Source organism: Dermacentor albipictus, chromosome 7 (assembly GCF_038994185.2).
Source record: "Dermacentor albipictus isolate Rhodes 1998 colony chromosome 7, USDA_Dalb.pri_finalv2, whole genome shotgun sequence".
Taxonomy (NCBI): Eukaryota; Metazoa; Arthropoda; class Arachnida; order Ixodida; family Ixodidae; genus Dermacentor; species Dermacentor albipictus.
In genome coordinates, this window is record NC_091827.1 from 130,365,109 (window position 1) to 130,392,306 (window position 27,198).

Sequence of the window (27,198 nt, forward strand, 5' to 3'; positions counted from 1 at the left end):
TGGCCAAGATAGATATAGATAAGATAGATATCAACTTATTCTGGATGCGTTCAATGAGGTCAGAATTAGATTTTCTCATTGCACCCCAACGGAAAGCGAAGAATCCAATATCGATTCAAACACCTGATGCACTGCAGAGGATAGATATAGGTCGGCAGTTAGTAACTGTACATCTAGCATCTGATTTGTGCAGGGGCAATGTCCATACTACCTTTCAAGTGCTAGAAAAGGTACTAGACTTTAGGGAACTATTGAAGATGCTTGTGAGAACAGGGAAGAAGTATGCTTCCATACGTCTTAAGCTCTGCGGAGGAAATACCATCAACACCACAAGAAAGGGAAAGATTAAGGCACTTCATATTACTTGGAAACGAGGTTTTCATTGACTGATAGCTTACACTGTGCCAGACTGAGAAGGAAGGTTACTTGAAGCATATTTCACACCACATAGCAAACAGAAATGTTCTGCAAAAGCATCAGCAGCGTTCGAGGCAACACCACTATTTTCATGAAGAAGGCATACATCTTTGGCACTCTTTTTACAAGAGTGAGAGCCCACAAAGATCCAGAAATATTTTGAATTATGTGTCACGCTGGCTTCAACACAATCAATGTGGTCGTAGTGATGATTCTAATAATAATAATATTATTAGTAATAATATTAGTGGTAACTTGGCACTCCAGACTAAAAAAAAAGGCTGATGCCTGTATGTTAGAGCATCTGATAACCAGCCATCTAAAGCAGGAATTTGCAGGATGCAGAAGACACTTGCTTCCCCTCCACATGCACACACACGCATGCGTGCACACACACTTGCTCAATAACACAGCACGGCACACGCACACATTCGACAGGTGCACAACACACAGGAGTGCCAATTCAGTCTGGTTCCAAGGAAGGAGAATCCAAATCACCACGGGGGTGGAGAGAAAGCTCTGTATGCCAGATATAATCATGGGGTTGTGGTGTCGGGCCATAGAGGTGCGATGAGGGCTCAGGCTGTGCTGACCACTTGTTCAGATGAACTGAAGAAAAATTAGTGTTGTCCAGAGAGTCGTCAAGCACCCTGCAGTATATAGTGCAATGTTGCGCTGGTATTGCAGGGTGTGCTACCTGAGGGGTTTGAGGCAATCCTCGTAGGCTGGCATGAGCTTGCGACAACCAAAACGACGGGAGTAAAGGGTGCATATTGTCCAGCGCTGAACAAGCTTAAGTTTGTTAGCGTTGCGAGTTTGGTACAGGAACTATACTGATGAACAGTACTCAAGTCGTGACAGGATGATTGAAGTGCAGAGTGCTTGGAAAACATTAGGTCATCAGGGAAGGGAGACACAAGACACAAACCCAAGAATGGGCCGGTGCTTACATACAGTGCTGGTGACATATCGGAAAAATTGAGAAAAGAGCTAAATGTTACATCCAGAATGGGAAGGGCCCGAACAGTCTATAGAGGTGCCTCCAAGGAAGAAGGTTGGACGTGCAGCACTTTTGTTGTGGCTGATACGCATGGCACACTTTTTACAGTGCTACGACAAAGTTTGATACTGTAGGCCCAGTCGTTCACCTTTACGGAATGTATTTATTGTAAGCACATATGCTGTGCATCGGCATAATGTTGTTGTGGAAGTATTACATTGTTAATCAAACACATTCTGCACAAATGCACTAGTAACTTGGTTTTGAGTAGCTCTTTGTCCTGACTACAATTTTAATATCGCAGCAAGAAACAATGTAGTAGAAGCTGAAGAGATTCCAGCAGTTTAAGCATACCGACTGCACAAAACACTGATGACACCTTATCACCTTCCCCACAATGCACTCACACCATCTACACTTTCCATAAACAAAAAGTGAGATAAAAAATCCATTACAGTTTCACTGACTCAGTACTTGCTGCTTTTGAAGCGGGCATTAAGGCAATCGTGGTATACGCTGCTACATGCACAGGTCTCGCATGATGCAGGTCCTGCTATGCACTGCACACAGGGCACACATTGCAAACAGATAATTTTTTTTTTGCAGTGCTCAACTATAAGGACACACTGACTCAAACATGACTGAGTTGTCACGTATGCTTCAGTGTTCTTGATTGCCACACGAGCGATTTATCCCCAACTAGCCCAAAAGAAGGATGAACTTGAAAGAAGTGAGTGAATGAGTACAGTGAACTTGTACTGAAGTGGATTCACATGCCGAATAGAAGAGCGCAGTGTCAGCTGAAACAGGCGGCACAGCTGATTATGTACTTCCAATAGTTCAGCTACTAGTGTCTTTCACTTTCGGAAGTTATCTTTACCACTGGAAACAGCGCAGAGCTTGCCCGTTAAACTTGAGTCAACCGACACCACACGAAACACGCCGCGGTTGACCAACCCAACTTCCACACGGTTCATTCACCACATCACACATAACACGAAGTCAGGAGTGCCATATTTTATATCACTGCAGCACCAAACGAACCTGAAAATTCATTTCCTTTGACAGAGTTTCTCAGCTGGGTTCGTTAACTCGCCAGTTACGAACTCGATGGATGCGGTAGGCCTACGCGTAACGTAAACAACATTATACAGACTTCATAGCTCATAAACATGTTTCCATTCGTTTTGAGCACAACAAAATACACATACAACAAGCACAGAAGTTGCGGCAATCGTGATTGGGTTGGCTGTTTTAGCAGACGATCGTATCGAGCCCCGTGGAACCCAGTGGGCAAGTTGGATTAGTCTGCGTCGTTCAAAGTCGCTTCAAATCCACGTCGACTGCCACAACCCACGGTCGTCGGTCGGTCGGTCGTGTCGTTGTCAGCCTACTATTTCAACACTGTCTTTCAGGAACACTGTCGCACGCGTCATGCGTCCAAAAATTCAGACGATCGTTGGTGCCGGCGCCTCCTCTTGGGCATCCATCATAGGCATAGCAGCCGGAGGCTGCACAGCCTTAGATTGGTTGATGCCTGTGACGCGTCGCAGCCTTTCATTGGTGCATGCCAGCAGAGCTTCGCCGCACGTCAGCAAACTTCTAGCATCGGCAGTAGACATAATCGCTGCGCGTTGTTACGCTTCGCCGTGTTCCCAACCGACGCTTTTGACGCTTCGACACGTGCCGAAGCTTTCCGACGCGTGCCAGTGGTTGGGGCATAAGAGTACCGCGCAAAGCGTTGTGCGAACAGAGTAGCTGGAGTTATGCACGAAAGCCTTTGTCTGTGCGCACTAGTGCTAGAGCCTCGCGCGAAATGCTGTGCTTTCGTGTTCTAGACTCCGATTGTGCGGGTTAGCTCTACGAGTGCATGCCGTCACGGGACATACTTTCATCTTCACGCCTGTGCGCGATAGCCCTAAGAGTATTGTGCAGAGCGTTGTGCAAACAGAGTAGCTGGAGTTACGCGCGAACACCTTTGTCTGTGCGCACTAGTGCTACAGAACCTCACGCGAAACGCTGTGCTTTCGTGTTCTCGAATTTGACTGTGCAAGTTGGCTCTACGAGTCCACACCGTTACGCGGCGTACTTTCGTCTTCACGCCTGTGCGCGTTAGCCCTCAGAGTCTCACGATAAGCGTTGTGCGAACGGAGTAGCCGAAGTTCAGCGCAAACACCTTTGTCTGTGTGCGCTAGTGATACAGAGCATCGCACAAAACACTGTCCCATCGTGCTTTCGTGTTCTCGGCTTTGACTGTGCAAGTTGGCTCTACAAGTGCACGCCGTACGGGACGTACTTTAGTTTTCGCACCTTTGATTGTGCGGGCTAGCTCAACGAGTGCACGCCATGTGCACGGTAGCACTAAGAGTCCCGCGCAAAGCACTGTTCAAATGGAGTAGCCGGAGTTCCGCGCAAATGCCTTCGTGCGCACTAGTGCTACAGAGCCTCGTGCAAAGCACTATGCCATCATGCTTTTGTTTTCTCAACTTTGACTGCGGGTTGGCTCTATGAGTTGATGCCGTTACATGATGTACTTTCGTGTTCGTGCCTTTGGCTGTGCATGCTAGCTTGATGGAGTTTCGTGCAAAAACGTTATCCGAATGTACTTTCGTTTTTTTGCCTTTGACTGCACAGGCTAGCTCGAGTGCACGCTGTCACATGACGTACTTTCTTCTTCACGCCTGTGTGCATTAGCCCTAGGAGTCCAGCGCAAAGCGTTGTATGGTATCGTGCGACATACATTCGTTTTCACGCCTTGGGTTGTGTGTGCCATGCTCAGTGTCACAATGGAAGAACGTGATCAGCCCCAACTGACTTCGCGCCTGCTGGCTGTAGGCCCAAGAAGTGCGACTTGGAACTTTTTTTGAAAAAGTTTCTCAATCTGAGGTAGTCTGCCTCTCATGCTGAAACACGCTGAAGACATCAACAGCAATGACCACCGCTGTAATGAACCATTTCCAGCAGAATAAAAAACTGTATGCAGAGCTTCAAGGTGCTGCTAAAGCAAATGCCCGTTCGAGTCAACGAAGTGTCGTCGATGCTTTCAGAAAAAAAAGCTGCGTTGCCGGAAGAAAAGTGGCAAGCCTTGGACCTAAATATTGCCAGAATGGTAGCACTCGACTTGCAGTCATATGCAATTGTCGAAGATGGTGGTTTCGAGGAACTGTTGAATGAGGCAGTTCCCGTTTATCAGCCACCATCAACAACAACACTGTCTCGTACGCTAGTGCCCAAGTTGTACGATCCCACTAGCGAGCAGGTTCATCTGGATCTGCACAAAGCATTCGAGGATGACATTGCATCACTTGCATTCACCTCTGACATTTGGACATCAAGAGCAAACAAAAGCTACATTAGCCTGACATGCCACTTCTTGGAACCCCTGTTCCAAGCTGACACGTCACAACCTGAGCACTGTTAATTTTCCAGGAAAGCCCACAGCAGCTAGAATTTCTTCAACACTTGAAGGTCTGGTTGCCAAATGGGACATTCCAGAGAATCTTTTCCCATTTATCTGGTCAGTGACAAATGCGCGCAATATCCGGGCAGCCATGCATGCTCTTTCTTGGTATCAAAAAACCTGTTTTGCCCACACCTTGCAGCTGGCTATAAACAATGCCAAGGAAACGACCCCAAGCCTTCCTTTGCTTTGTAAAAAAGCATGAGCCATTGTTGGGCATTACAAGCACAGCCCAAAGGCACACGACAGACTGAATTGTTGCTAGAAAAAAACTAAACAAGCCGCCTGTTTGAGTTGTGCAAGATGTTGAAACAAGGCGGAATAGCAAAGTTGCAATGTCTTTCAGGCTTGTGTAGCTGAGAGAGGCAATAACCATAGACCTTGCAGCTGCAGATGAAGGTCCTGCGCAAGTGCAGTAACGAAAAAGCACGGGAACTTCTAGAAGCATACTACATAAAAAAGAAGGGACAAGCATGCATCAGTGACACATCGATCATACTTTACAATAGGGAGGCACGTTTCCTAGAAAATATGATTAGCTGAGCCACGCCATTGGGTTCTTTTTGATTTTGTGTTTTTTCTCCTCCTATCTGGTGCTGATACCCTCATGAGCCTGCACGGGCATGAACTGATATTTAAGTGTTTCCCTCGAATAAACCTCAGCTGTTAGAATAAAAACAGGACAGAGTGCTGACTAGCAACCAAATGCTTTATTTGCAGAAGCAGCATATAAATACATCATGAAGGTGACATAAAGAATAGAAAAAGAAGGATAAGTGTCAGCCACGAAGGTAATCAATTTCTTTTGTTGAGGGCATGAGGGACGCAGAGCTGACACATGCATCGCCACTTTTGAATATGCAAAATGCTTCAAAGATTTCCTGCGCATGCTTTTCACTATATCTGCCGATTATTTTGCACTTCTTAAAGATCAGGGTGCAACCACACATCTTACAGTGCGCAGCTAGATGACTGTACGGGTTTCCTTTTAGTGAAGCGGCATGCTGGCGGAGGCAATCATTAAAGCACTTCCACGTTTGCCCAATATAGCGACGTTTACAATCAAGTGGGATTTTATAGATGACCCATGTTGTACAGTTAATAAAGCTACGAACATGATTCTTATAACAGCTTTTACCCGCCACAGTATCCTCCTTATTGAGTATTTTGCGCAACCCGCTCAGTTTATTAGGGGCATTGCACACTACCCTCACTCCTGCCTTGGCCGCAATTTTCATAATGTTATGGGAAACACGGTGTATATAATAATGACGGCAAGCCTAGATCTCGAAGGCGGTGACTGCAAAGTTTGTTTTCTGGCGTTCTTTAACTCTTTTACAAGGTCACCAGCAACACTGCACAAAACGCTGGTCAGGTAGAATGCTGATGTTAGTTTGTTGACTTGCACTGAAAAGCTCTGTTCAACAAAGTGCTCGCACGAGCACTTCAAAGCAGCTCGCAAACATGCCTTAGCGATGCATCGTTTTACGAGTTTGGAGTGAGCAGACGAAAACGGGAGAAGCCCTTTCTTTGAGTGAGGCGAGTAGCTCCAGCACATGTGATGAGGTTTTCTAAAGATGAACCAACCAGCCCCATTGAACAAACTGTCAGTTGTTAGTTTGTGCCTGTCCCGTTTTCTTTCTTGTGATTGTCTACAAAGCGCATCCAATCTTTCTAAATGGTCTAATTAGCTGTATCATTAACCCCCTTTTTTCCGCCTGTATGGCGCTCCACCGTGCCTGGTGTTCAACGAAATATTTCCTACTTCCTTCAGCATATTCCACACTATAAGAAAATCACTATTGGGGGTGAGGACTTACGGAGTCACCATCTGTTGCAAGCGCCTTCCTTGGTAGTATGAGGGATCGCCGCGGAGCGCTCCTCATAGGTTTCGCTTACAGCACTCAATAAAAACACCACGCAGCAGCTCTCCTGGACATTTATGTAAGTACTCTCAAAACAAGAGAAATTTTTTACTGTCAATATAATAATCTTGGGTAAACTGAAAGCACAGAATCGTTTACAGACACTATCTCTTTACTAAATACGTAGAGTGAACGCCACTGCGCACAGTCACCGCGATGGAGTCTACCGAACCGGCTTCTTATGTGAAAGGTAGGCAAACGCTGAGAGTAAACTATTTGAAATATGTTCTTATATTGGGCTGTCTGCATAACCAAATGGAGCATAACAGAATGAAGCCTCAATGCAGTGATCGGATGGGTTCCCAGCAACTGACTGCGCGCCTGCATGCATGTCCACGCACAATGTTTTGCTTTCGCTGTGAGCGTGTTTTCGCAACGTGCCATGAGCTTTAGGCCACAGCATATGAGCATTTTACAGTACACTAGCAACCATTGTTGCGTGCACGCTATAAGAACTGTTCAAAAATAATTTCGTTATAGAGACTTCGATGCCTACAGCGACTGTGATGTGCCGTCACAATGATTCAATCTTTTTCTGTCTTCTAAATTCGCGGACATTTCAATATTATTTCTCAAGTTGCGTTGCACTGTATGTTTATTGGTCTTCTCAGCGTGCAATTTCCCTCTGCTTCTTTTTCGTAGCCCAATGCATTATTTCATAACACAAACATGAACATATGCCATGCCTTTTTTTATACCACTCCCTTTCTGTTCCAGTGAACTTGCCAGTATCTAGCATCAACAAGTTCATAGACCAAACTGTCATGACATTAGCTGGGCAACAGGCACGGGCGAGCATCTCAGTGCGCGTGTTCTGCTACTCACTGAACATTGCAGTCTCAGTGCCATAGCAGAAATCTTCCTCGTGTCTGTGCTTGCTGCATACCCGAGTTGTAGCTGATGGCTGTCTGCCGGTTCTAATTTACGCGAGCCAAGCTTCACACAGCTGCTTGTCCTGCGGCTACATCTGAATAAGGCTGACACCGGGCTCTGTTGTGTACGTCCAGCACTTCAGCACCGAGCAATAGCCTACCTTGCTGCACGCCTCCAAAGGCAGCCACTACCTATTATAGTACATTCAAATGTTGTCAAGCAGACACCCAAGGCAGTAAAACCTCGCCATTTAATCAGAACCACAGCGCAGGTGGGACTTTAAACTTTCGCTCTCAGCTTGCTTCAGCGCTTCTAAAGCAGCCGACATAGCCACTGTGTCCACGTGATCCCTCATGCTACCTCGTGCCACCTCATGCTACGTCACGCCGACAGTAGCACCAGCTTTTCCAGTGGTGGAGCTTGCCCACAATAAAATTTACAGCAGACATGGGATTTGCAGAATGTCTCATTTATGTTGTTGACAAAAGGCTTCCGCATTAAATCCAATAAAAAACTATAAAGCATGTATTAAACATTTTTAGATGTGTAGAAACCACGAAGTGCGTTGGTGTTTTTCACACTCTGAACTCCTCTTGGACTTTTTGACTTATCCCTTGAAAACTAAGCACAGCCTCGAAGTGTTTTGCTGCACCGTGGAAGCGTGTGTGCTTTTCTTCGAGCCTTGTACAGTGGTTGCAATGGCTACAACAGAGCGGAGTCTGGTGAGTGGGAAGCTTTCCATTGTTTTCCTATCAACTCCTGCTGAAAGTGGGACAAGTATGTCCATCTAGTGTGCACAACCCAAAACAAGTAGAAAATAGCCTGCAGTGTGCTGCCACCTATGAAAAACTTTTCAAAACATCCACTCTAAAGGTAGCACATACAGTGCAGGCCACCTGCACTTTGGCCTCTTCTAGCCTGGGCGGCTGAGCGCCAGCCACGGACGCAAATGGGTTACCATTCCCGATCCATCCAGCAAGTGAGAAGTTCAAAGGTATCAGGGACGGCAAACTACTTGGGTAAGTTCTTGCCGAATCTACCATTAAAAACTGAGGCCTTGAGATCCCTGATAAAACAGGTTAACACCTTTTTGTGAGAAGCCCAACATGACCGGGAATGAAACAATCTAAATCGATATGCTCAAACTAGCAGCGCCTGTTATGGCGATTTTCAAATCAGCGAAATTCCTGAAGGCATTGGCAGAGGTGTCCAGTTTTGCCAATGGCGCAGCACTATTCGAGAAACATGATTAAGATTTCCACCCTGTGGCTTACGCTTCACAAATGTTCTCTAGTACTGAAGAAAAGCATGGCAACGAGTGTGCACCTGTGCGATATATGACGCCATGACGGTGGCACTCTTGTTACGCAATTGTCTGTGCAGCACCACATGCATTAAGCCCGTTTCAACAATATAGAATGACCATCTATGTCCTTCTACCATGGGAACAATGGCCACTCAAGCATCCCCATCAACACAGCTCGAGTCAACGAGAACACTGCAGCATGCACTGCGGCCATGCAATGTTGCAAAGAATCAGCGATAACTACACTGTTTATCAGGAGATCAAGGTTTGGTGCTGCTTCATTTATACATTGCCAATTACTCATCAGCAGTTCGTGGTGACGAAAGACTTATTTGTGTGGCACAAATCACATGTTTAATTGTGTACGTTTTATTTAAACTAAACTAATTTATGCCCACGCATGCCTGCTCAGAGAGTCGTAAGGCTAGCAGCACAAACCAAAAAAACCTTCAATAATTTTATGTACGAACAAAGCTGCATCCAGGTTTCCATCAAACAAAACATCCTTACTTGAGCTTCCTTCTTCATGGCATTGCATTTCTTCAGGTGCTTGTTGAGTAGGGCTGATGAGCAGGTGCTGAAAAGGAGACAACACAAGCATGGGTACATGGCAAGGAGTGCAAGCAGGACAGATTGCCCTTTTATTGCGTTAGCATACTTAGGGTACATCAAAGACTTTCCTAGGGCTAACTATCTATCTATGAGTATTTATGTATGTTTGTATCTAACCATTTTCCCACCAGCCTAGGTCACTGTGTAGTCTATGATTGAATACTTAGAATATCGGGCCGCGTTGTGGAAAGAACGGCGTTCGAAACCAACCATTAGACCAAATTGGGTCACTTTGTATGCAACAACATATACAAATGTGTACATTCAATGAACCTCTTTCCCGCCATGTTAATGTGTTAATGTGACATTTGACATGTGTCACGTTAGATGTGGGTCTGTATAAGTACTGCTCTTCAATGAAACTCTGCTATGAAATGATGACTTGGAGCCCTGGGTATGTGCCAATCCATCTGTGAAGGTCCCCAATGAACCTCTTTGATGCCAATTTGTGCCACTGGGTGCATGCCACTCTACAATGACAAAAAAGATCCTTTAAATTCCTCCAATGCCGGGCAGAATTGAATCCGTGTGACAGGTGTTTATCAAGGGAAGCAACCCGACACTTTAGCAGGCTGCGACACACACGTACTGGGTATGGGCCTTTTCAATGAGTGTCTTTCACACCAACACTTTAGTGAGCTGGGGCATGAATGCACTGCGTATGTGCCACTCTTCAATGAACCTCTTGCAAACTTGGGTCACTGTGTATGTGCCACTGGAGCAGAGATTGTCAGCTCCTGACCGGAAGCTTACCATTATCATTGAAGAGTGTACAATCAGCGAATTTTACCGTGCTGACATATGGGGCAGAAACTTGGAGACTGACAAAGAAGCTTGAGAACAAGTTAAGGACTGCGCAAAGAGCGATGGAACAAAGAATGCTAGGCATAACGTTAAGAGACCGAAAGAGAGCGGTTTTTATCAGAGAGCAAATGGGTATAGCCGATATTCTAATTGACATTAAGAGAAAGAAGGGAGCCGGGTAGGTCATGTAATGTGCAGGTTAGATAACCAGTGGACGATTGGGGTTAGCGAATGGTTGCCAAGAGAAAGGAAGCGCAGTCGAGGACAGCAGAAGATGAGGTGGGGCTATGAAATTGGGAGATTCGCAGGCGCTAGTTGGAATCGGTTGGCGCAGGACAGGGGTAATTGGAGATTGCAGGGAGAGGCCTTAGTCTTGCAGTGGACCTAAAGTATGATGATGATGATGTACGTGCCACTGATTGTGCAGCAAGTGAGGAAACAATCTTCAGCATTCGCTGGCACTGGAGTGCCATACTTTTAATCTCAAAGGCAACGCATCGACTGCTCAGTGCGCCACTAGATGGCGCAGCATGTCCAAAAACCAGCGCGAGAGAGAAGTCTGGTGCCCCATGACATGTTTCTAAGCGTTCAAATGCAACAGCGCGCAATGCATTTCAGAGGCCATGCACAGACTTTAGGGCAACACCACTAGATGCTACCAAGTGTTCATAGGGAGTGCAAAAGAGGAGTCCCATTGCAGTACACATTGCAGTATGCCTCATACATAACTTGTTTTGACAGTGGCAATAATTCGTGTCGCTACATAGGTTCAATGCTAAACACACTACCGTACAAAATCATTGCTAGATGGGTGTTATATCGTCCCTTTCAATTTCAGGTTGTTTTGACCGCTAGCATCGCGCAGTGCCCAACCATGAAAATGTACTGCGCCATGTTCTCCTTCCCACCTTTTAAAATAAATCTGTCTGCGTTTGGTCCTGATGCAAGTCCTCTTTTTCTTTATTGTGGTGCTCCGTACCCCCAGCTGTTGGCCTTACTTCGGAGACCCCGCATTCCAGCCGCCCCGTCAAGCAACGCTACAGCTTGGAAATACAACTGGCGATGAAGTAAACCTTTGTGCAACTGCTTGCCCTCCCTCCTGTTTTTGCTCTACTCTTCTGCCAGCATGGAGACTATGCTGCCTACCACTACTACTCCCCCTTTGTTCACCACTCCAAGCATGGTGTTCGCTCCCCCTCCATCGCCATTTCTTCGTGTTCCAGGTACACCTGCTGTACTTTGGCTGTCTGGGAAATGGTCGTTTCATACTTTTCTACAGGCAGCCAGAGGCAGGGCTTTACTGTAGGAGAGGAAGAAGGCTGTTTTGCTGTTGAACTTAGGCTTCGAGGGTCAATGCCTTTTCAACAACTTAATGTCGCAAGCAGACCTCGTCACCTTACATTTCCGGTATATTATCTGTGTGCGGGACAAGCCCTACAAATACAGCACTAACAGTCTCGTTCATCGAATTATCTTCAGTAAGTGAAGGCAGCTACTGGGAAAGTCCTTGAAAGACCTCGTGACTTCATTACATCTTGGCTCCAGCCTGCACATTCGGCGCTTGGCACGAGTCGCTACGCAACCAAATTGTACACAGAGTCATGTCTACAAGAATCCACGAGAGGCTTCTTTATGAGGAACCATTATTGACGGTCAATAAAGCAGATGAAATTGGGCGAAGTGTCAAACAAGTACACAAGGAAATTCAAGTATTTAATGGCACTTCAGTGACTTAAGCGCTGCGTTTCTTGTCAGCGGCAAAATGGCCTTGCCAACAGTCGCATCCCTTCCTCGAGTACTCAAGATGGCAGTCGTCGCCAAGCTTTTTCCCCAACCTGATGGATTCGAGATGGCAACTGACAAGTCACGAACTGGGAACTCTGCCAAAATGGCGCTCAGCTAGGATTTCGAAAAGCAAGTCAAGACACTACAGTCGTTTGTTACCACTGTGGATCAACGCACTCCGTAGCATCCGATCCAAGCTGTCCGGCCAAGCATATCACATACCGCGCATGCAAGAAAGTGGGACATTATGTGCCATTATAATATACAAAGACGCCAAATAAATGGACACACACAAGAGAAGGTCCCGAAACCATGCACATCAATGGTCTCTTGCAAGAGCTCAGCTCATTTCTTAGTCTCCTGAAAAAGAGTCAACAGTCTTTTCTATGCTGACGATACAGGCACCAAGTCTCTGCCCAGCAATTATTCACGCCGAAGTGTATGTAGCCAACACGCCACTCAAATTGTTTGTCAACACAAGTGCTACAGTTTCCCCAATGAGCATTGGCTTGTACAAGGAGCATTCTCAAGCTTTTCGTTTGTCTGCTCTGAGCCACCGACTCAAGAACTATTTGCAGCAAGAAATATTAAAAGCAAGACAGTTCTCTGCAGTAGTCAAATACCGCAAGACATCTGCAACGATCACCTTCTGCATCACAGATCAAGGTCATTCATTTTAAACAGCGCCAAAAAAACACACGGTCAAGGAAGAGCATAGGACTAGCGCTGACTGCTAACAACATCTTTATTGAAGCCCACACAAATATATACTATTTGCAATGGGCTGAAAGAGAGAAAGGAAGAAAGGGAAGGCGGGTCATCGTCAATCAATTCCTGCTGCGCATGCATCAAACGTAAAACTATGCAAATGTACAATACAGAATATGTACACAATCAAAAGTGATTAACTTCTAGGAAACTTGAGTTCCTTATCGCAAAGAGCGATAGAAGGGGCACCTACGCAATTGGCTCCTAACTCACAAATTGAAAAGGCCTCAAAGATTCCCCTGGCCATATGCTCACTGTATCGTCTCAGCACACGTGTCTTTTAGGCAGCATGAAGAGCCACACTTTGCATAATGGACAGCTAGAATACTACCAGTCTTACTCTTGACACAGTACACATGCTCACGGCAGCGCCGCATTTGCCCTATGTAAGTGCAGCCGCAAGAGGTGGCAATGGCATAAACTACGTTACTATCACAGTCGACGGGCTTCGCGGTAGGTCTCTTACTACACATTCCAGGCGTTTGCCGGCTATCGTTGACTTTTTTTTGCACAATCTTCCCAACTTAAGAGCGGTAAACACCACCTCAATACCAGCCCGGCCAGCAGTTTTCTTGACAGCATCCTCTAACGATTTTTCAACGAAGTGCTCGACCACATTAGTATAGTTTTGACAGAGTACTGCAAGGGCGACCATAATGTCATAGCCGATGAACTTTCTCACCTTCCTGTTCCTCCTGAATCTGAAGCAACATTAGATGACGAGATTGTGTTATCGGTTTCAGTATGCACTACAAAAGAAGCGCTTTAAACAGCTACACTCGCTGATCCGGCTTCATCATCATCATCATCATTAGTCTATTTCATGTCCACTGCAGAACGAAGGCCTCTCCCTGTGATCTCCAATTCACCCCTGTTCTGCACCAACCGATTCCAACTAGCGTCTGCGAATTTCCTAATTTCATCACCCTACCTAGTCTTCTGCCGTCCTCAACTGCGCTTCCCTTCTCTGGGTACCCATTTTGTAGCCCTAATGGTGCAACAGTTATCCAACCTGCCCAGCTCCATTCTTTTCTCTTAATGTCAATTAGAATATCAGCTATACTCATTCCCTCTCTGATCCAAACCACTCTCTTTCCGTCTCTTAACATCACGCCTAGCATTCTTCGTTCCATCGCTCTTTGCACAATCCTTAAGTTGTTCTCAAGCTCCTTTGTCCGTCTCCAAGTCTCTGCCCCATATGTCAGCACTGGTAAAATGCACTGATAGTATACATTCCTTTTCAATGATAATGGTAGGCATCCAGTCAGGAGCTGACAGTGTCTGCCATATGCACTCCCAGCTATTTTTATTCTTCTGTGAATTTCCTTCTCATGATCAGGGTTCCCTGTGATTAATTGACCTAGGTAAATGTACTCGTTCACAGACTCTATAGGCTGACTAGCGATCCTCAACTCTTGTTCCTTTGCCTCGCTATTCATCATTGTCTTTGTCTTCTGCATATTAATCTTCACACCACTCTTACACTCTCTCTGATAAGGTCCTCAATCATTTGTTGCAACTCGTCTGCAGTATTGCTGAATAGAACAATGTCATCGGCAAACCGAAGGTTGCAGAGATATTCGCTATCGATCCTTACTCCTAAGCTTTCCCAGTTTAATAGTTTGAATACTTCTTCCAAGCATGCAGTGAAGAGCATTGGAGACATTGTGTCTCCTAGTCTGACCCCTTTCTTTATAGGTGCCTTCCTACTTGTGTAGAATTAAGGTAGCTGTGGAATCTATATAGATATTTTCGAAGATATTTGCATAAGCGGTCTGTACTCCCTGTTTACGTAATGTCTCTATGACTGCTGGTATCTCTACTGAATCAACTGCCTTTTCGTAATCTATGAAAGCCATGTACAGAGGCTAATTGTACTCTGCGGATTTCTAGATCACCTGATTAATGACATGGATGCGATCCATTGTAGGGTATCTCTTCCTGGAGCCAGCCTATTCCCTTGATTGGCTAAGTCCAGTGTTGCCAGTGCATACGTCTTGGTTTGTCCTATGCCAAGTTTCCTTCCCACTGATTTCAGACTGCGTCCATTTTTTATGACTTCTTCAGTCTTTCTCATGTTATAATTTCGAATATCCTCTATTTTCGCCTGGTTGATCAGTTTTGATAGTTCCACAATGTCTACCTTGGATTAGATTATGGGGTTTTACATGCCAAAACCACTTTCTGCATATGAGGCACACCGTAGTGTGGAACTCCAAAAATTTAAACCACCTGGGGCTCTTTAACGTGCACTTTGATCTAAGTACACGGGCACTTTTGCATTTTGCCCCCATCAAAATGCGGCCGCCGTGGCCAGCATTTGATCCCGCGACCACATGCTTAGCAGCCCAACACCATAGCCACTAAGCAACCATGGTGGGTAAATTCTATCTTATCTCTCGAGTTGGACACTTTCATTCTTTGTCATTTCTTTATTAGGTCCTTTGTTACTTGGGAGAGCATGCCTACTGGTTGCCCTTATGCCTTGCCTCCCACTTCAGTTTGTCAAGCTTTAAAAGATAAAATAGGCAATGAGTGGAGAAAGGCTGCTGATCCGCAACCAGAATTACAGGCATATGCATCCCTACAGTCCAAACTATCCTACGTAGATAATCTTCTTCTCCGAGGAGAATGTATCATTCTTTCAGATTTCTTGTGTCAGAAGCTCCTGTCCTTTGCTTATGAAGGTCATTTGGGCATCACCAAAACAAAGCTGACTGTGAGGCACCTACTGGTGGCCTCACATAGACAGGTCGAGAAACTTGAGAAACTGCCTTGTTTGTCAACAAGCAGAAAAATCTGCCAAATCTTCTTTTGCTCCACTTCAACCTGTGCAATTGCCTTTTCAACTATGGGAAAAATTAGCCATAGACATAATAGGTCCTTTGGATTATTTATTTATTTATATATTTATTTACGTATTTATTCATTTATGGATACTGCAATCTTATACAAGATCTTAGCAGCGTGGCACACAAATAAGTACAGAACAAGTAGAAAACAATGGGGAATTGCACTCAAGTTTCTTCACACAAGCGCTAAAAAATAAAATAACCAACAATAAACAAAAAAAAGTGAAGCAACTTAGTTCAGCACTTTTCAAAGGGTACATTCAAACAGTGACATCAAAACACTCTCAGCAAGCTCATCCTGCTTTTCATAAAAGATATGTCTCGAAAAGTGATAATGAGTCCTGTGTTACAGTTTATCGACCAGCTCATTCCAATCTACTATGGTTCTACAAAAAAACGAATACTTGAAGCAGCTGACACGTGTAGTACATGGAGTTACAGCTAGCGAGTGTGTCTGGTAGTGTAACCTGTCATATAGATGAGAAGGTGAGATGTGTCGATGTTGTAGTGATCATTTATTAGCTGGAAATGGAATTTTAAACGACATACATGATTTCTATCAGTTTTAGAAGGCAAGCCGCTCCAAAATAAGAGGTCAGTATTTGAAGTATTGTAGATCAATCGAACTGCTTTCTTCTGTAAACTTTCCAGGTTTCGAATATTGCTTTTAGTGAATGGGTCTCATATAATTACAGCATACTCTAAAACGGGGCAGACTAGTGTTCTGTAAGGCAATATAGGCACGCTGTTGGCGTCACTAATTTTAAGACGCACCTTAGGAAAAACAACTTGCGGTGGCAGTTTGCTATTACTTTGTCAAGGTGCTTTGACCAGGAAAGATCCTTTGTTATGTACAAGCCCAGGTATTTGTATTGCATTACCTCTTACAAAAAAGCGTTTTCTGCACCATAGCGATACAGTAGTCATTTTTTTTATATATTATCTGCATATATAGATTGTGCTCCATACTATGCACGTTGTGCCTTAGTCATAGTTGCCTATCATTCCAAGTGGTCTGAAGTTGTCTTCATGCTTTCAGTCACATCTGAAGCTAGCATCCATTGTCTCATTTCTCTATTCAGTAGAGAAGGGTTTCCTGATGCCATCGTGTCTGACAATGGACCACAATTTATTTCCACTGAATTTGAAAACTTCCTGAAAGAAAGAGGCATCAAGCATTACCTTTCTTCACTTTGCTCTCTGCAGGCAAACGGCCAGGGAGAAACATTCAACTGTGTCCTCAAAGAATTCATACAGATTGCTATGTTGGAAGGGCAAGACCTTAGGTTCGCAGTGTTAGAATACTTGGCAATCTACGGATTTTCTCCACATATTGCTACAGGTGCTTCTCTGGCTATACTGCTCCATAGTCTTCAACCAAGAACTCGACTGCATGTAGCAAACATGCCTCTAATCTATTCGGAATTTCCTTCTCCTAAGTTGTGCCAGGAAGTGCAAAGACCAGTGCTACAACAGGAAAATGTTAAAATGTACTTGGATCGTTGGCGTGCAATAAGATACCCTCAGTCTCGTCCAGGAGATTTTGTCAGAGTATGTACTTCATGAAAGTGTAGTCCAATAGGTAGGTTCATTCAAGATTAACCACAGGACAGGATCAGATACTTCCTAGCTTGAATACGGCAATCATTAGAATGCTTCCAAACAGATGAAACATCCAGCATGACAGGATTTTCTTGAAAACTTTGATGAAGGGAATCATTCGAGTAGACAACCCCTGCTACACTTCAAGGACTATGTCTCAAAATATATCTACTGTCTTGGTTTGCTTGAAAACATTCAAACCCTGCTACACTTCAAGGACTATGTCTCAAAATATATCTACTGTCTTGGTTTGCTTGAAAACATTCGTTTCACACTTTGATGTGATAACAGTTTTTACTGCTTTGTAAAAAAGGAACAGCACAACAAAGGCTTGACCATGCCTTATGACATAGGCAAGATAAAATCTGATGCATGAGTCATGCAGCATAAACGTGCAGTACGCACACCTCCAAGTCAACTACAATAAATGACCGTCATACGAATTTGGCTCATTATGCCAAAAATGCATCTTCTATGACACTTAGGTCAGATAGTATCCTTTAAAGGGTGAATTTATTTGAACATTCCTGCAGCATAAACATGCAATGTGTGCACCACCAAGTCAACTACGGTCAAGGACCGTCATTCTTGGCCTAGGCTCAGAGCGAATGAGCCGCACATCCTTGTTATTTGAGGCAGATACATGGATGTTCGCATTGTCTTTAATTTCAGTGATCATATTGCCGCTAGGTGTAACGTGCCAGTGCTGAGGAAGAAGTGACTGGAACGTGCGCTCGGCAAGATGTGGGCGCTGAAGAAGAAGTAGTAGTAGGGGCTGAGGACGCTGGCTTGAGTTTTGTGTTACGCTATCTTGTACAGCTGTCTGTCTCGCCGACGCCAGGTGCATCTTCATTTGTCTTTTCGTGACAAAACTGGTGGAGGTTGTGGGAGTTCCTTCGGCCTACCGGGGCGCAGTCGTTGCTGTGCCTAAGGCTCCGGGCTTATTCGCCATTGCGAGGAAAACCTCTCCCAAATGCCTGCCCCTCGACCGCGCGCCGTTTTCCCCAGGCGCCGCGGCCGCGTCCCGCGACGTCATGCTACGCGGCCCTGCGATTGGGTCGTGGGGCGTAACGTAGGGAAGAAGCCCCGACTGGGGACGATCACCGTGCGCGGGGGAGTCGTGCTGTGACAGGGACGAGCGCCGGTCATGAGAGGCAAGCTGCAAGGTACGTGAGCGACCAGCTATTTGTGTCCCCAACGCCCCGGCCTGGGGACATTCACGTGCTTTGTCAGCTTGCGTAAGTGTGGCTTGCTGAGTGGCTTTGCGTTCCGCCCTTGCAGTAGTCGCAGGTGCTCAGTGCATCACATTTTGCGTGTCCGAACCGTCTTAGACCATTGTCGGTGACGGGAAGCGCTAGGTAGCGTTTGCGAACGCATTTCAGCGTGTAACCCGCCTTCCTTGCCATCGGGAACCGCGGGCGCTGAGTGTACTCCGTGTGTTTGGGTGCAGTCTGGTACATGTTGGCCATTTGTGATCAATAAACGCCTTAACTGTCCTGGACGCCTTGTGTGCCTGGGAGAGCGCCCATGCGTACGGCCAGAGCCGGCCAGGTCTTTTGGCTCGGTGCTCGAACCTGCGGTGGGTCTATCGCCGTGCGCCATCGTGCCGCGTCGCGAGGCGCCACTTCTCGGGGGCCACTTGGCGACGCCGTGCGCGGAGACGTACAGTGAGCCCACAAGGTGCGGGGTACGGTTCATTTGATGCCACAAACCCCTCCAGGTAGCAACAGTACCAGCCCTATACTAGTGGAAACCCCTGTTCACCGGGCCAGCAGGAGAATTCGAGGATTGCCTCCGGAGCTTGATCATCGCTCCGCAACAACATCGACGCCCCCACGGACCAGTAGGGAAGGAACATCGACGTCTCTTTCGACCATTATGCAAGGTACAGCCACAACGGCAACTCAGTACCTGTTGCAGAATCTCCAAGTGCCAAAAGTCTTCCACAGGGATATCTTCGAGGATGTAGAAGACTGGCTAGCCCAATTTGAGCGCGCTGCTGAGATAAACAAATGGAGTGACGTGGCGAAGTTGAGAAATGTCTACTTTAGCTTGGAGGACGGTGCTCACACTTGGTACAAGAACCAAGAAGGGCTCCTCAAATCGTGGCTCGAGTTCCGGCGTGCCTTGCTGGAGACCTACACCAATGCTGATCGCCGCGAATGAGCCGAACGGGCTCTCCAATCCCGCATTCATCTGCCAAATGAAAGCGTGACGTCGTACGTAGAGGATATGACACGCCTCTTCTATCGGGTGGGCCCTACCATGTCAGAGGAAAAGCTGCGCCATCTAATGTGGGGAGTTAAAGAACAGCTACTTGCTGGCCTGGTTCGAAGCCCGCCAAAGACTGTGGCTGAATTCTTAACCGAAGCCACGACGATGGAAAAGATGCTGCACCAGCGCTCAGCTTTCTATGAAAGGCAAATGAACGCTACTTCACCTTTGGACCAGCGCTCTGCTACGTACGACAGGCACGCGAATGCTGCTTCACTGACGGACACGGTTGCCTTTGGGAACCTGGACGTTCTCCGAGACGTTATCCGCTCGGTAGTGCGTGATGAGCTTCAACGGCTCAGCTGCCCACCTCAGCCCACACTGGTTCCATTTCTGCCCTCGTGAGAAGTGAAGTGCAGCAAGCGATCCAAGGTCCCGTTCCAAGCAGCAATGCACCACCTGTGACAACACAGTTGCAGCGGCCGTCATATGCGGAAGTATTGGGGCGAGTCCCTGTCCGCGCTCTGACCCATTTCATCCCCGCCATGTCTTATGCTGCGTCATACGTCCCGCCGCTCCCGTCAGTGCAACCAATCCAACTATGGAGGATCGGCGCCCGCTCGAAAGGAAATCTAATGTCTGGCATACCGCGGACAGAAGGCCTCTGTGTTATCACTGTGGAGAAGCCGGTCACGTATACCGCGAGTGCCCATACTGCCGCCTCGGACTGCAAGGTTTTGCCACGGATTCACCAAGGCCCAGATATGGCGAAAGGCCTAAGGCGATTGAAGAGTACCTGAACCAGCAGGGTACGCCACTGTTCCCACGGCGGCAGTGAGCACAAGAAGCGTTAAAAACAAAACGGCATACATTTCAATATCAAAATTTCAGGCACGGTCTACTATTTCACATATTCTCTGTGGGAAAAAAGAAAAAAAATTGAAAATACAGAGAATTGCAGGGTTGTATGCATGAAATGAAATGTCCACAATGAAATGCATATTAGTTTTCAGACAAACATCCACGCAGAACAGATGATATCATGAATGCGTCATAAAAATGAGTGTGTTTTACCTAACTGTTGTGACATCAATCTCTCGTTCATGAAGAAAATTTAGAAGTACAAGTATGCTGTGTTGGAGCAATTGTTCTCCATATTTAGTTCAACAAAACGGGACTTTCCAATACTCTTTAGTACATGTGTTGTATGTAGGTTTCCTAGTGTTTAAGTGCGATAACGATGTTATGATGTTTTCCCTAGTATTCATGCTCTGTTTACATCGTATGGCCATATTATATGAATATAGATAACGAACAGGTACTACATTAAACCGATTGAAAAGCTGTTCTGTATGTGCATTGAAGGGCACTCCAGCTATGTGTCTAAGGGCTTTTTTCTGAAGTACACACAATTGTTGTAAATTTGATGACGTAGTTTTGCCCCATACAAGAAAGCAGTAGTTTAAGCTGGGCAAAAATAACGCGTTGTAAATCAGTAATTTAATATTGGGTGATAGAAAAAAAATGTAATCTAGCCAAAATGCCCACAGTCCTCGAAAGTTTGGTAATAATGTGTTTAATATGCTGCTGTTAATATGCTGTTGATTCCGCCAAGTATGAGATTCGTTCCGTAATTCACTTTTTGCATGCCAAAGGGACTCCACCCGTGGATATTCATCGACAGTTGACAGAGGTGTATGGCGACAAGTGCATGTCTGTTCAACATGTCCGAAAGTGGTGTAGGGAGTTTAGTGCCAGTCGGAAGGAAGTCTACAATGAGGAACGGAGTGGAAGACCGTCAATTTCAGAGCCAGTTATCGAGATGGTCCGATGCGAAGTGCTTAAAAACAGGAGGATCACCATCCGTGAACTTGTTGCTCAGATTCCTGGGAGTTCTTGCAGTACAGTGGAAAGAGCTTTGACTGAAAAATTGGGGTATCACAAGTGTTGTGCTCGATGGGTACCACAACTATTGACATCAGACCACAAGGAGAACTGCCTTGACTGTGCTCACCAGTTTCTTCAAAAGTGTCAAGAAGATAAGGAAGGATTGTTGGATTCTATTGTTACGGGAGACGAAATGTGGGCTTTCATTTCACTTCAGAAAAACAAAAAACCAGTGGTGTCACCCAGAGTCACCAGTCGCAAAGAAGTTCAAACAAACTATTTCTGCTAGCAAAGTCATGGCCAGTGTTTTTATGGATCGTGAGGGGATACTGCTGATCGATTTCATGGAATGTGGGACAACAATCAACTCAAGACAGTTATTGTGCAACACTAAGAAAACTCAGGCGAGCTATCCAGAATCTCCGGCAAGGACGACTGGCAGCTGATGTAAAGCTGCTTCACGACAATGCCAAACCAAACTCTGTCTCCCATCAAACCCAGGAACTTTTGACAAACTTTGGGTGGACTATCATGCCCTACCCTCCATACAGTCCAGACCTCGCGCCTAGTGATTATCACTTGTTTCCCAAGTTAAAGGAGCATTTGAGTGGCCAATGCTCCCTTTACCTATTCTTTGACAATGAAGTCAAAGAATAGGTAAAATGCTTCCTCAACTGGTTGGCGGCAGAGTTCTGACTTTGGGATACAGAAATTGGAGCACCATCTACAATAATGCTGAGAACAATATGGTGATTATGTAGAAAACTAGAGCAAACTTTCATCTTTCCAATGATGTAAATTTCTATGAGAATAAACAATGTTGTCTATTTCTAAAATTGATGGGAACATTGTTTCTGGATCAACCCTCTACATCTTACCCAAACAGAATGAATTTTTTGTAGACATAATTTTTCATATTTCACATTGTCGGAAATTGGTGAGTATGCCCGGTTGCATGAATACAGTGCAGTCCACTTATAACAATATCGAGAAAGAAAAAAAATATGATTGTTATAACCGATGATTGCTATATCTCGACTGCAGTTATTTAAAACAAAAAACACGGAACATACCTTTGCAGCTCCAAACTCGAATTCACTACCTGCTCTAAAGGAAAGATGATGTAGAAAGTAGGCTGTGAAAAACAAACTTTATTTCTAGCGCCAATGACGGTGTCAAGGGTTAGGCGTGCCAAAATAGTCCGAAATCTACACTTGCTTTTGCGGCAGCTTCAGCTTCACAACCGCGGTGTGCATGGATTCCCGTTGCTGCGCGAACACTGGCAGCAATCCTTTAGCATGCATAAAATAAATTAAGGAGTCGATCGACGACAGTACACTTTGCATGGACATCGAGGTCAGGGTCAAGGAGCCACTGTCAATCTCGTCACTATCGCTGCTGCCGTCGCCACCATCGCACAACTTTGCCGTCTGTCAAGACAGCACATCTTCGGCGATCGCCTCGTCGGTGACCTCATCGCAGAAGGAGGCAGCACTGTCTGCAGTCAAAAACTACTCTATCGATGCACCACCTGTGTCACCAGTAGGAACGAGCTCCCAGAGCTTGGTTATGTCAGCGGCTTCCACCGTGTTGGTCTCAGTGGGTTGGGGAAGTTCGTCCTGACGCACAAAGCCTGCCTTCTTGAAGCAATTGTATATGGTTGACTGCTTTACTTCATACCATACACCATAAACGAAGCGCACGGCTTTCAAAAGGCTGATCTTCAGGTCAGGGGGCCCATCTGCATGACCCGACGTGGCAGGAGCTGCGCAGTCAATGGCTAAAATTAGCCACTCCAGCATGCGCCGCCGATACAGGACTTTAATGTTGGCGATCACGCCGGCGTCCAACAGCTGCAGGCCTGCCGTAGTATTCGGAGGCAGAAACATCAATTCGACAGATGTTAGCTTCGGGTTAATGCTGTGTGCACTACAGTTGTCAAGTAGCAACACTACTTTTCTTCCTTGGCCTTCAATTATACTGTCGAACTCGAGCAGCCATTCATCGAACAGGTTGCGGGTCCTCCACCCCTTCTTATTGCTGCGATAGCAGACCGGAATGTGCTGATTCTTAAAGCATGTTGGCTTCTTTGATTGCCCGATCATGAAAGGCTTGAGAGAATGGCTCCCATCCATGCTAACGCACAGCAACATGGACACGCTAATTTTCAAGTGCTTCCTGCAGGGGGCATCGATCTCCTTTAAGAGCGTGAGTCTTCGACGGCAACATTTGAAAAAACAGAGCAGTTTCGTCGCAATTATATATGTCCTCCACGTAGCGCTCCAGCACGCCGGGCAGCTTTGTCTGCAGCCACTGCTGCTTTGCCTGTGTGTCCAAAGATGCCGCTTCCGCTACCACGTTTTTGTAAACAATTCCGTGCCGCTCTTTAAAGCACTGAATCCAGCCTCCCGCAGGTTCAAAATTTGGGCTTCCCAGAAGAAAAGCGAAGTTTTTCGCTTTGGTGGCAAGTATTGGCCCACTAATAGGCACATTATGCGCGCGGGTTTTGATGAACCACTGGTAAAGCGCCTCTTCAACATCAGCATACAAAGGGTCTCTAATCCTTTTCCGCTGATCGGCATGGCCACTGATAGCTCCTGCCTTCACAATCGCAGTGCTCCCGGTTTTCAAGATGGTTGATATTGTCGACTGGGCGAGCTCATACTTCTTCACGAGGCCACTCACCTTGAAGCCGCGTCGAGAGTCCTGCAAAATATCCATCTTCATGTCAAGTGACACAGCTTTGCATTTTATCGGCGCCATCTTTGAACTGGGTCACTGGGTTGTACACTGCTTCGGTGGCGTCAGCCTGCTATCGCTAGAGAGAGAGACACAGTGCGGGACAGGCACCACCGCACCGCTTTGCTTCTCGCTTTTTTTTTTCTTTCTCTTTTGGAGCGACTGTGGCCGACGTGCATAACGCAGCTAGCGCCATCTTGTGGCGCGCTGCGCCTACTCAGGTACTCTCCGGTGCACGGGCGGGGTGGGATGTGCTGCGCGGTAATGGCGACAGATACCAACTTACGGAGGTAAAGACATCTCGTCTCAACATCGTTCATTTCAGGGAACTAAGCAATGCAAATGTTACGATTATTTGGCACGGAAAACGCCATCCAGACGGCAAAATTTTGATCGTTATATCCGATATGCGGTGGATAACCTATCGTTACCAATGGTTTTTTTCCCCCATAGACCTAATGCATAAAATGACACTCTCATGTTGACCCATCGTTATAACGGATATATCGTTATATGTGGTATCGTTATAGGTGGACTGCACTGTATAGCGGCTCCACACTAAAGAACTTTGCTATTTTTTTTTCTTCTAAATTATTCATTTACCAAAGAAGTCACTATTGTGCTACCGAGAGATATGTGCATAAAATATAAAATACTCAATGGAATCTAAAATATGAATTTTCAGACCCACGTTGACTTTTGTGGAACCACCCTCCTTTGTTAACAATGTAGCAGAAGGTTACTTCATCATGGCAGATTTGGTTTATGCCACATAGCTACCCTATAGCAGCCAATGAAAACGTTATTACAAGTGGGTTTTAATAGTGTAATAAAATGCATTAGTGCAGTAGTCGCAGCAGCTCTGCGCTTTAGGTCTATGCTATGTCCAGCCCCTTCCTTCATCTAGGGTCTTTGCATGTTGGTGTTCCAGCCATGGTGTTATCGCACTTGGACTTCACACAGAACATCACGGCAACACCAACTGTGGAAATGCACTTGGAGTGACCATATGATTGCTACTGCAATAAAGTACTACGCTAGACAGGTGCAATGCACTACCCGATACATATGCCAATAAGTAGCAAATAAACACCTTTATTAAAAAGAACTGTTGCCTAGAGATAATATTATAGAATAGATATACAGGTTGTGTTCTGGAAAACTGTCACTCGACGTATCTCTATACAATTCCTAACAGCAGCTAAGGGTTCTTTGTATGAAATTAAACAAAACTGGCCTTGCATATCTACAGAAAAGACTGAGCCAGTCTACCAATTTTTATGCAGAAATCTAATGACATCCCATGAACATCTTTAATCAAAGCAATCCTCTATGCAGTCACTGTTGAAGCTCTGCCAGGATATCAGTAATATAGGACATTTTAGGCTCTAATGAAGGGAAATGCAGCTCCTCCCACATGGCTGCTCTCATGGTCTCACACAGGTCATCAGTGCTTAGTGATTGAAATTTGGTGCGGTTAGTCATGAGTTTACGGTGGTTGTATTGCATGTTCTGCATCTGCGACATCTTCTCGATGTTGGCGGCTTCAGAAAGAAGCTGTTCAGCAGTCTTTGGCGGGTTCTGCATCAATGCAGCAAAATGTTCTTGCTTATACCACGTGTCAGGAGGCAAACGTTTCTCTTCTCAGACATTTCCAAGTCCCAGCATGGTGTAAAAGATGAATCATTTCTTCCATAAAAATGGCAATGTTCTTGTTAAGCATCAGCACTTGGGCTTCCAGTAGAACTTTGGCCCTTTCTCTTCAGACGATACTCATGAAGGCCTTTAGAAAGTTGCTGCGAAACAGATCCTACGCTGTTACAGTGGACTCCTAGTTCTCGAACCAAGTTCTCGTGGCATCTTCCAAGAAGCATACATGATGCAACTTGTCCTTAGAGTTCCAGTTGCTGAAGGTTGTTGCCCTTTCTGAAATCTTGAGCCAGGTTTCTGGGTCATCCAATGATTATCATGAAAGGTAGGTCTGGACTGTTTAAGTACGACTGCACAGTGGCTAGAAGTTTGTGAGCCAGGGACACGTTTTGTAGCCTGAGGCTAGCTTCATGGTCCGAGGTGAAGGAGCTGTCTTCACACTTCGGGCTTAGTTCACAAAACAGTAACACTCTGAGCATAAGGAAGCGGCAAGCACGATTGTTGATAGGCATAATTTGATCCACAGATCAAGCGTGTCGTGTATTTACACATGAGTCATCGTACATTTTACATAATCGCAGATGCGTGTGCATGTCATCTGATTACTCATGGTAGCAACACATGGCAAAACATAGATGCAGAAAAGAAACAGATGGGACAAGTGCCAACTTTTTACCTTTTAACATAATTACCCAGAGGATTCTCACTAGAGAATCAGCAACAACACATAAATGATGTTGAAAAAGAGGAGGGCGTGTATTACAGTGGGAGGTACCTTTGTATATGTTTTAGTTTGTGACAATAGCAACCGAAAAAGCAAATGATGCACAAGTATCAATATTACACAAGGGACTGACTTGCAAATACAGCAGTGGCCATATAGACATGTATGTTTCCCTTTGCTGTGCCCTCTGAAGCGAGTGAAGCTGAGCTGCGTCTTTTCTAAGCTGCCAAGCAATGACATCACTCCCGAAGAACGGAGGCATCAACCAGGCTATCCGCAGTGTCATTGCAACATTGAATCACTCTTAAATATTTGTTCTAATTTGTTGCCGAGGCTCACCATCAAGGCAAAAAGCCACAGCAGAAACTGAAAATATGGCAGTGGCAGTTTTGATATGTTGTTCCTTAATCAGATTTCGTGTCCATGTAACCATGGCAAGAAGCCTCACCACAACCTGGAAATACAGCAGTGGCTGTTTAGATATCTTGTTCGTTGACCAGGTTCTGTGCCCTATGCAATAGGTGAAGCTGAGCTGTGCCTTTTGTAAACTGCCAAGCGATGACATCACTCCTGAAAAATG

General features: G+C 45.6%; 1 protein-coding gene across 4 annotated transcripts in view; it reads right to left on the reverse strand.

The window, feature by feature from the left end:
• Positions 1-27,198, reverse strand: part of LOC135895964 (tRNA:m(4)X modification enzyme TRM13 homolog) — a 409,379-nt gene that overhangs the window by 338,596 nt on the left and 43,585 nt on the right. For all 4 annotated transcript variants that reach the window (XM_065424240.1, XM_065424239.1, XM_065424238.1 and 1 more), the window contains exon 3: positions 9,492-9,558. In XM_065424240.1, the coding sequence (XP_065280312.1) occupies positions 9,492-9,558 (67 nt within the window). The remainder of the gene's footprint in view (positions 1-9,491; positions 9,559-27,198) is intronic.